The 11,603-nt window shown below is 45.8% G+C and overlaps 1 protein-coding gene across 3 annotated transcripts in view; it reads left to right on the top strand.

Moving 5' to 3' along the window:
* Positions 1-11,175, top strand: part of ZRANB3 (zinc finger RANBP2-type containing 3) — an 881,708-nt gene extending 870,533 nt beyond the window's left edge. For all 3 annotated transcript variants that reach the window (XM_086957301.1, XM_086957303.1, XM_086957302.1), the window contains one exon: positions 10,998-11,175. In XM_086957301.1, the coding sequence (XP_086813427.1) occupies positions 10,998-11,096 (99 nt within the window). In that variant the 3' untranslated portion in view covers positions 11,097-11,175. The remainder of the gene's footprint in view (positions 1-10,997) is intronic.
* Positions 11,176-11,603: the final 428 nt, after the last annotated feature.

Here is an 11,603-nt window from a genome sequence, read left to right on the forward strand (position 1 = left end):
AGAAAAGTAACTGTGGGATTTTAGAGACCATTACGCATCAATTGTTATTGTTGGGATTGCAATGTTTTATAATTTTTATGAACTCGAAGTTTAGAGACCATGGTCTAAATAAACAGATTTCTCTCTCTCTCTCACCCATGCTCACCATAGCACTATCAAGCGCTTTGGCCGCTGCAGAGGGCCGTCTCAACTGTCCCCCCGACCTGTCCAGATTTGGGTCTCTCGTCAGATTGAAATCCCCACCCCAAAATAACTGCGTGTCTGGATACCTATGAACTGTGCCTACAAGTGTTGTGTAAAATTTTGGATGGTCATAGTTGGGGCCATAAACATTCACTAGAATGAGGTCAATGCCCTTTCCGTTAAGTCTGGCGATCACAAAACGGCCGTCCGTGTCCGGGACTAATTGCTTCAGTGTGCAAGCCGACTCGGAGTTAACCCAGGTCAGCACCCCTCGGGCATGTGGTGAAACCTGATGCATTATTATTATCCAATAGGACTCTGATGCACAATAGTGCTTTAGTCAGTGGGAGGTGCGTTTCCTGGATCAAGGCCACATCTACCTTCTGCTTATTCAGGTAGCTCAACACCTTGCGCAACTTACGGTGGTCATAGAGCCTCCGAACATTGCACGTGAGAGCGCGGAGGGAGTCCAACGCCTATGGGACATTAACCTCACTAGGACACACCATCATGTACATTAGAGCCTATATTGTATCCTGACCTATGCCTCAAGTCGTTAAGAAGTACACCTTGCAGAAACCAACTTTAAACTTCAAACCTCCAAAACAACCAAACTTTGCCCTCTTCCCACCCACACCTGCCCCCCCTCCAACTTGGCCGCGAGTCATCCCCAAGAACCACCCTCAATCGACCTGCCACCACACCCTTAAAAGAAAATGTCCCCCTCTCAGTGTGTAATGCACTCGTGGGCAGATGTTGCTCGTCTCCCCGAGGAGAACAATAAAAACAATGAACAGCCCCTTTGCCCATGCATCGTCAGCAAACCATAGTGTTAATTCGCATTCCATTCACTTCAAGGCTGCAGCAATTATACAGATAAAAAAAATCGCACTGTCCAGGACCGGGACCTGGTACCTCCAGGATCAATGTCCGCACTCATCTGTAATTCCAGATGTTTCTCTACATGACCCATTCCTAGTCGCCCCCCCTAGCCCTCTCTTCAATCGATATTCAACAGCATATCTGACGTCTCCCCTTCCAATGACTGAAATCCCCTCTAGTTGAGCCTGCACCGCCTCCTTCTCAGAACAATAAAGAGTAGGTTGAAGCAGACCACAAACGACATAGTCCGATCCAGTACCAGGGAAGCCCCCTCCCCTCCCCTTTTAGTCCCCAAAACCATACTTATCGGCGATCCGCAGCTCTTCCTCATCAGTCCTGTTCCTCCAAGGATCCCCCCATCGCCACATCAAGCAGTTGCCGTTGCGAGTGATGTTGTTGCTCCTTGGACCAATCCTTAAGGGCCTTCTTCAATGACTTTGTATCTGTAAAGATGTGAGATCGGCCCGGTCTATTGACCTGAATCTCTGCAGGGTACAACATGGCGTAGTCCATGCCCAAATCGCGCAATTGTTTTTTCATGGGGACGAACTGTCGGCGTGCTTCCTGTACACAGACAGTGAAGTCCGGAAATAGTGATATCTCCAAACCTTCGTAGGCCAATGACTGTTTTTCCTGCGCCGCCTCAAAGCAGTGTCTCTGTCTCAGTAATTAAGTAGTTTTGCGATAATCGGTCGTGGCAGTTCCCCCAGGGGTGGGCGAGGCCACAGGGAACTATGTGCTCTCTCCACCACAAACATAGTGGAGAAGACCCCCTCTCCCAGCAGCTTGAACAGCAGGCCTTCAATAAACTGTTCCATGTTTCCAGTTGGGGTGGACTCTGGAAGGCCAGTAATTCTGATGTTACAGCGACGAGAACAGGATTCCAAGTCTTCCGATTTGTCTTGAAGGACACGCATAACTTTCCCCAGTTGCTTGTGTTCCGAGTCGAGTCAGGTGTGCGCTTCCTCCACCTCCGTGATCCTTCGTTCTGACATGTCCAGTCTTTCAGCATGTTTGTCCAAGCGCCCGACCATTCTGTCCATTATATAGGAGAGAGCATCCATTTTTCCCCAGAGAGGTTATACCACTTTGCAAGCTTTTCTCCGTTGCCAGCAGCATGCTCCGAATATCTGGACTAGTTTTGTCAGACGTCTGCTTCCTGGCGGCTTCATCTGTAGTAGCATCATGGGACTTCGACCGCTTCTGTTCGAATGAGTGCTTAGGTTGCGCTCTGTCCACTCTCCCCATTTTCGCACACAGACGGGTCTGTCAGGCCGAACTCTTCCACTCCACCGCCCCAATACTCTAAACACAACACAGCAGGAAAAGCTGAGATGACTCTCAAGGTGGCCCCAGTCACTGTCGACTTATAGTCTATCTGTGGGTCAACCCTCGGAGCAGTGCGGTATTGGAGGCGCGCTGCCAGATGTGTGTGCTAGGCAATGTGCTAGAGTTAAGCGTCCCACCCAAGCTCTGCCAACACCAGCCGATCAAGCTTCTCTGGCGGTCTTCCCTAGTCCCACGTCACCGCAGGAACTGCACCCTTCACCCCGCACAGCGTCATACTCTCCGTGAAAGTGGCACTAAAGAGGACATAATGATAGGGCAACTGTCAATCCTTTTTCTACTGTGGGATGTTGCTGCGCCCCTGTGGTTCCACCTATGCCAGGGCCACACTGGGTAGGGGTGGCTCCGGACTACCAAGGGCTCTGCACCCCCATCTGTCTGTAGCTGCAAATGTCCCGTTCTGCAATGCTCTTAGTGCCTCAAACACAGCCCCCACAGCGTCTGAAATCAGTTATTCAAATTCCGACCCTGTTCAGGGCGAGACAGTGCGCGTTCGGGCCCCGGGGCTCAAGATGGCGGACCTCGCAGGTAGGGCAACCCCCAGATGCCTAAGGTCTTAAAACGTATCCACAACCAGAGGGCACACGCCGCAGGCCCAAAACCCTGCCACCCCCTATTGCTCGCCGATGTCAGAGAGGTACCTTCAGCGGAGGGGCTACGTGCGTCCGACCCAGGCTCCCTGCTCGTCACAGATCATGCGGCCATCACCAGAGTGTTGCGGGCCCCCACGCCTCCAGTCCAGAGACACCCAGGGCTCCGTCTGTCCCCCAAGGCACACTTCAGCAATCCACCACCCGGAAGTGCAGCAGTCGCGGCGGGTCTCTCGCCCCGTATGCCTTCAGCTACGCAGCAGCTCGTCTCTCGGCCAAGGACGTCGCCCCGCCCAAATTGAGTACAGGGATCCATTCTCAGCCGGGCGGATGTCGCTAGGGCACCGTATCTTCGTTGTTCCCACTCGCCGGGGAACCGGACTGCAGCCCCTAAAGTCCCAACTTGATCCGGTGCCCAAGCCTTAGCAGGGTGACGAATAAAGAGCACTATGTGTCGGATAAATGCCAGATTGTTAGACGATGTCATGGAGCTAAAGGCTCAGGCGGCATCTTGGTCGCGAACAAGCTCTGCCTCCCTTAGAAATAATAGTTGCCTTAGGAATGCATACCTTCGGACGAGATAAGTTGTTAAAATAGATTGTTGATAGGGTGCAATTGTTTGTACTTACATTTTTGACTTACATCAAGAAACAGGACAGGGAAACAAAATTCATAACCTTGGGTGTTTGCATAATAATTATTTTTATGACAACAGGCACAATGAAGCAGTAATACCGGAGCTGTGTGTTGGGGGGATTTTTTTAACAACTTTATTTAAAATTTGCAAGGAACTTGCAGAATATCTTATATCTTCGTTTTTCCCCTTATATGGTATTGTAAAATTGTACAAAAGTGTCCATGACACCTTCATCTGTAGTTTGGGGTGGTCTGTCACTGTGCCTTCCTGCCCTTTTTAAATTCCTGGACATGTTGTTGAATGTTATATGATAGTAACCTGTCTGGTTTGTCACTCTTTTCGTACTTTGTGTGTCTTAGATAAAATAACATTTGGGCCTCCCGCTTGGTCAGCAGGTCTCTCAACTCTCCTTTAGCTCTACAAAACTCTCTGTAGACTATTTTCGTACCACTGGATATATTGTCTACAGTTGCTCTATTTCAGTTTCTAAGTCCAGAGTTTTATTCTAGACAATCTAATAAAAGCTATCATATGATTTATACGTTTTGCCCTTACCACTGTCTTAGCTGCATCCTACACTGCTGACAAGGACATTCCCTAAGATTAATTTTCTTTGAATAATTGTCTACCAATTCTCTTATGGTTGACCTAAAAGTGGATCGTGGAATGCTATTTTGAACTTATTCTGTTTCCCTGGGAGGCATGGTGCAGGGGGCATAAACACCCATCAACATTGAAACGGGTGCATGATAAAATATTATTTGAGTGTCTTTTGTAGTGGCTCTGACTGATGGTAACAATGCAGGTGTGTTAGACCTGACATCATTGGCCTAAGTCTCTCCTCCATTTTTTTCTGTTTGCCTCCTCTGTTTACGATGTTTTTGCTGGTATATTGCTTTGGGCACTGTGCCACTGCTGATCAGTGCCACAGTGCAAGTGCTCCCTATGTAAAATTACTGTATTGATTGAATTCCATATTTGGTTTACTGTCAGTCCCTAGTCTAGTGCACGAGGAGTGCCAGGGCTTGTAAATACAAATGCTGCTGGTGGGCTTGCAGCACATGTTGTGCCACCCACAAGAGGGGCCTAGTAAAAGTATGTCTAAAGGTCTGCCATTGCTAGACCTACGTGCAGTCTGGTACTGTCACGCGGACTGCGCAAGTACACCTACTTGCCAGTCCCCAAACCTTCCCTTAACTTCATGTTAGTCACCCCTATGGTAGGCCCGAGGGCAGGGTGCATTGTAAGCCTAAGGTAGGACAAGCCTGACAAAGTCGGCATGTCCTGATAGTGAATTACCGCCATATTCGTTCTTCACTATTGTAAGGTTGCCTGCTCTCCATAAGTTAGAATGGGCTGCCGGGATTATTAATGGTATAATCCTAGCTGGCTCAGGGAGCATGGTACAATGGCGAGTTTGGTATCCCTGAACTGGGGGTTTAATAACGCATTTGTTTGGGTGGATGGTTTTTGGACTCTGGGTTTGAAAATAGCACTTTTAGAAAGTGGCTATTACTGGTTTCTGCTGGTTTGGTGTGTGTGTGTGACAGGGGCTGGGTGGCTCCAGAGTTCTGAATGAGTCAGTGTGGTGTGAGTGAGGCATTTGCATTAAGAGTAGGGGAAGAGTAGCTCCTGATCGCCGGCCCTGCCCGATACAATGCTGGCTCCACCTCCTGCTGGGCAACTGATGGCTCTGCTCCTGCCAGTGACAATACCGGCTCCACCTCCTGCTGGGCGTCTGAGGACCCAGCCCTGCACAGTGAATAGGCCAGGTGCCTCTGCCTGGCTACACCCACAACAAACCCGGGATGAGGGGAGTTCCCCTGCATGGACAAAGGGATCAAAGCCAAAAAGGGGTATAAGAGAAGGACCCCTGAACCAAGACTTTAGATCAATTCTGACAAGGAACCCTGAACCAAGGACAAGAAGCCTGCTGATCCAAGGACTTGCCTACCACTTCTGCCAGAGTGCTGTTTGCCGGGGGGAATCCTGCAGTCGCTTCTTTATTTTTGCCAAGGAACCAGGAGAGAGGAACTGAGTGTGTACTCTCAAGCTTTGCCAAGGAAATCTCCAACGGCTGGAAGAGTGCCAGCCTCCTGTTGAAGTCACAGGGCTAAAGGACTTCACCATTTGCTAAAAGTGCTTGTTGCTGGAACCTGAAAGTCCAGCACCTCTGAAGAATCCAGCAATCCCGACGCCGACGAACGCTGCCAAATCCAGCTCGACATCGTGAGTGCAGCTCCCGTGTCCCGCATCTTCGACGCCGGCCGCTGGGCCCGATCGACGCTAGTAGCGAAGCCGCTGCCGACGCATCGACCCCGAGCCCTCTCGGCGCCGTGAGCGCTGCTCACTCTTGCAACATCATCATCGACATCGACGCCGTATCTTGCTTCACCTCGTGAGCGCTGCTCCTGCCTGACATCTGTCGACGCCGCTGCAGATCGCCCCGATTCCGAGGCCTGATCGACGCCGAAGACCCGACGTCGGACATCTCAACGCCGCTGATCATCGTGTGCTTCGCTTTTCCAAGGTACTGTGTCGTGGGGGGTCCGTGTGACTCCGGGCTCGACGTAGCGCTCCTCGCGGTCGACGCCGAACCTTTGGATTAACTTTGCCTTAACGTCGTGTGACTCCCGTGTGGGTTACATTGTTGCCAAGAACTGTGATCTAAAGAAGAAGAGTTGCTTTTGTTACTAAAGACTTTGTGCTAAGAAGAAACTACGCTTGAACTATTATTTTTCCTTCCAAGAGTATTTATTAAGATTGTGGTATATTTTTGTTGTTATTTGGTCTTGTGCTAAGCCTTATATAAACATCCTTATTTTTATAATACTACTGTGTCGTGTCCATTTGTAGTGTATTCACTGTATTACTGTATGTGGTCATAAATGCTTAACGCACTGCCTCTGAGATAGGCCTGTCTGCTTTGCCAAGCTACCGAGGGGGTGAGCAGGGGTTATCTAAGTGTGTGATCCCCTTGCCCTGACTAGAGGAGGTGAGTCCCTATTTGTCGGAAGTGTATACCTCTGCCAACTAGAGACAGCCAAGTCTAACAAGGTGTAACTACACAGTGTGTTGTTCCTAACCAAAACTAGGGTAACACCATTTGTATACTTTAGTGTTTGAAAAGTTGGAGAGAGTGTTTTACTTGTTGAGCAAGAGCCCTCCTCCACCTGGAAGGGTGGCATTCTTCATCTTAGGGTTAGCTCCTCATTGGTCCAATGCTGAAATGCCCAACGGACCGCTGGACAGGGGCTCTTTGCCAGAGATCTTTTTCTCTCAATTTGCCATGCAAAAGTCAACTAGACCTGGTGTAGTTCAGGATCTATTTGCTAGCTGAATCTGCAGACTGGTTGAATTTAAATTTAAAATTAAGTAAGGTACCCCTTTGTAAGTATTTTATTATGGGGGTCAATGTTAAGGATTAAAAACAAATTGGAATATATATTAGGGAGTAATGTTCCTCAATACTCTCCTAATCGGTTAACATGTTTCTTGCCCCGCTAAGACTCCACGATACAATCGCAATTCATCAAGACCAAATAAACCTAATCTATATATAGTGGGTCCCTAATCAAAGCCATACGGACCCACACAAATAATCACCCAAGTTTGTGTTCACTTGGGTATAGTGTTATACCTCTTTCATTTTAGATGGATGATTCCCAACACTAAAACCTACCTGAAACATACAAGCATTCAAATCATGATTTGAGATATTGATTTAAAAAAAAAGAAGGGTATGTATCATGGATCCGGAATCTGACTCCTCACTCCATTTTTTAATTTGGTACCACAAGATCCATGTCAACACCAGTGTAAAGCCCATCATAAATAAGACACTCACTCCAATCTCAAATGTGTAAGACACTTGTGCACCATATCCACAGGACTGTGTGAACACACTGTGAATCGTCGGATCAATCAGAGTGCAATAGAAGATGGCATCACAATTTCTCACCCAGTTCCCACTGGATTTAGGCCCCTTGGGACTCAAGGATACTAGGCCACTCGTAGGTATACTCTGAGTGTGAAAAGAATGGTCTTAAGTATCCACCATACTAATAGACCAGAATATACTGCCCAAAGCTGTACTTACTTCTACCACTCGGGTCTACCCCATCTCTACAGTCCCGGAGATACCTGTTTAGACCGGGCGTGTAGAATTTAAGCTTATTGGCTCCATGTCTCACTCACTTACGTGATCCGATGCAAGCGTGACCCATGACAGCGTCATGACTCGGTGACCACATCGGGCAGCCCCACTGTTTTTGTGTCTCTTTTCATACATCATATTGAAAGTGAAAAGGCTCTGAGTCGCTGTACTAAAAGGGATCCCTAATCCAAATCATAATTGCTGAGCAAATCATAGTTGCTGAAAAGATCCCTCATAAGTGGCAGAATGTACCCTGTAAAGAGCATCTATACTGCGCGTTATTTAAATTAGGTTAACATCTATTGCTAGTTATCAATTCGGAATGGTGCTCAGCCTAATTGCCCCTCACATACCGAACAAATGCCTGTTGGTGTGTCATGTTGCAACTACTAATCTCTGCTATCAATTGTTATTACAGGGAGCCTAACAATAAGATGCTCATATATATGGAAATGGTTATGAGTTATATGTATGTTTCACTATAAGAATCCCAAAGGTTAGTTCTATCAGTGCATAAACCTGATGTAGAGATTTATTCCATAGGCATGCTAATTCACTCCATGGTATATCATCATTGAATCCATTAATGTGAGTGTTCAACTGGAATACCCATGGTATTGATTGTAGATTGTCACTATGTTTTATGGATTCCAAAATAAACGGCTCCATGTCATTTTTAGCTATTATTCATCTCCAAAAAGTGTGCACTCAGTTCAGTGGTGATTTTATTGCACCTAATCCCACGCCTATGTTCAATGATGTGTGTTTTTACCGCTCTAGTCATCATAACCGCATATTCTTATTGGAAGAGACATGTTATCATTTTGACACAGTTCTTCGTGTTACATTTAGTATGTTTGTTCAAGCACTACTTTTTTCCATCTTCCAGAGCAAATTCTTTCAATAATTGTGTCAACCTACTTGCATTACAATGCCCACACAGAAAGTGACATGTTACAGGAGGTAATCCCCAACCACAGTGCTTCTTCTGCAATTTTTGTCTGGGTCTGATATGAACCGACCGGTCTCTTAGGTTCCTGGTGCATTTGAAGGCAAACCGAGGGCGGTCAAAGTTAAGTGACCCACTATTTATTATGTTCCATCATTTGTTAATAATCTTCTTTAATTTATTAGAACAAGGAGTGAGAGTTGTGACACAAGTAAGGGTTTTAGATATTTCTGGAGGCTTTTGTTCCAGTAATGCATTTTGGTTGTTATTCCTGGCCTCTTGCATTCCATATTAATAATATGGTGGGGATGTTTTCTTTTGAGCAGTTTCTGCCCCAGTGTATCGGCTTGTTGATCATCCTGCATTTTCCTACAATTTCTTATGATCCTTAAAAATTGGCTGAATGACAAATTATTTCTCAATGATCTAGCTTTTTTATAAGGGTCTTCGTTTTCAACACACCATTCTCAATAGTGATGGTCAGATCATGGAAGGACAACTCCTTATCGGAAACGTTCTTAGAAAATCGTAGGTATGGGTAAAGGGAATTAACCCATTAAACAAACACGCTCTGCTCTCCATACAATTAGAATGTCGTCAATAAACCTGGGCCACGGGGATTTTATTTCTGTATGGGTTATTATCACATAAAATAAAGGTTTCTTCAAAATTGGACATGTACAAGCTAAGGCGGGAAAAAAACGATCTGCCCTTTCATTGTCCCTTATCCTTGTAGGTATAAGGTATCCCTAAATTGGTGAAAAAAATGTGTAAATGCTATAGATGCTCGCTCAATAATGAAATGTATTGGTGTCAGAGAATTCCAATCACTACATCTCATAATTTCCTCTATCACTTCTATAGTTGAGTCTTGGGCAATTTTAATATATCATGCTTCAACATCCAGGGAAATGAATAAATCAACACTGCCCTTGAGGTTGATGTGATCGGTCAGATTAAGTGTCTTTCAGCACTTATTACTTGCAGGGTTTAAGTCTGAGCACCCAGTCTGGTCACAGAGTTAGACAGTTGGGACTGGTGTGGATCGGGAGGGAGTGGAGTAGTTGTAGAAAAATGACAATGTACCTCATCACTGCGTCTCTCATCGTCATCGTCTCTCCTGCGTCTTGAGTCTGGCCGGAACGAAAGCAGGAAACACTCAGGCTCCCCTAAGCCAATCAAGTCGCTGCTGTCAGCAGCATCGTGATTGGTCTGAGCGCAGTCGTTCAGCACTGAGACGGGGACTCTGGGCATGTTCATGTTCTCCACCAGGCTGTAGTACAATCATGCAAAGTGCGCCTAACCGTTTGGCCGGGCAAATTGTCATGCGTACTTAGAGAGTCCACCACTCCCCTATCCCCCTACCCCCCTGCTCTGTGAGCAGAGCAGCCCCACCTCAAATAGAATGATAATAACATTGTGTTATTATCATTTTTTTCTTCATTTGTAACACGGCTGAAAAGCAGCTGGGCGATGCTCAGCTGAGGAGCCGCCCCTGGCAGGGGGTTAGACTGAGATGTATGAGAACTCAGGACGTCCTTGATGCTCCGAGCCTTCGGTGTCTTAGCTCTGTCCACCACCATTTGAGAAATGCAAGGCCGCCGTTGTGCAGTAAAAAAAAAAGAAAAACGTGGCGTAGAATGTCTATTGAACAAGCCAGACCTGAAGGAGTCAATAGGCCACTCTAACGTCCCTCAGATAAACGCAGAGGTCAGCCGAAATACAATTCAGGTCTCTTTTATGCGAGGGGATCAAAGGATCATGGACCACTTAATTCAAATGTAATCCTCCAAACCAAGAGTTGAAAATTGGGTCAGCTCAATGAAGCTAACCTCCCAAGTGAAGTATCTTCCTCCTCATTTCATAGTCATTCATTTTAATTAAATGCTAGCTTCACTTCTTCTAGTACACTTGGGCTCTTCCTAACCATGAGTCGACACACCCAGACTCGTCCCTTCTGCCTCTCGAAGTCATGAGGATATCATTCTCCTTCTCTCACCCAGATACAGGGCGAGAGAAAGGAGGTCTAGATGTGGTGTAACTATAAATGCCATGCGTATTCAAAATATGGTAATGTCACTAATGAAAAATGACTAAATATTACAATTTGAAAATGTTGTATTCTATTTTGTTTCATTTAAAACTGGCGTATTACTTTGCAAATTAACAACTGTTATTAAGAGTCAGGTTATCTCTTGTGTATCCTTTTGTGGATTTGAGATACTAAATTAGTTTACTTTCTCTTTTTTTAAGAGGACGGCAAAGCAAGCAAAGGAAAGAAGCCAGGCCAAGAGACTTTCTGTTGCCTCAAAACATTCATCGGATATCACTAAATTCTTTACCAGAAGCTAGAATTTTTGAACATCCTACGGATTTTAAACCATGTTTGTTGTTTATATTTTTTCAATAAAGATTACATTTTCTACCAGTATTCGCTGAAAATATTTTTTGCAGTTTTATATATGGGGCAGGGACTGCAGCTCCTAGTCTTTGTGAAAAAAAGCCCTTTTATAAAAATAAAAGACATACTTACACTATGGGCTGCCCCTTTTATGGCACCAACAAAACTTATTTGCAAGGTTGATCAGTGTCTGTAATGGCAGAGGCAAGCTAAACAAATAATTAAATTTCACCTAGGGTAATGTCATTTTTTCTATCTTTTTACATACAAACCTTACGGTTTCATTCTAGCTTTTCCACATTCTAAATTTTTTGAGTAGCCTGTGACATACTGGTGGGACCAGAAACCACTTCTATAACTGTTTATGTCATACATTTGAGTGCCGGTAATGTCCATACATGTGCATCATATGCGGAACGCCACTTCTTAGCACATATGCCAACCTTGCTAATTCCTTG

This window comes from Lissotriton vulgaris, chromosome 2_1, assembly GCF_964263255.1.
Source record: "Lissotriton vulgaris chromosome 2_1, aLisVul1.2, whole genome shotgun sequence".
NCBI classification, from domain to species: Eukaryota; Metazoa; Chordata; class Amphibia; order Caudata; family Salamandridae; genus Lissotriton; species Lissotriton vulgaris.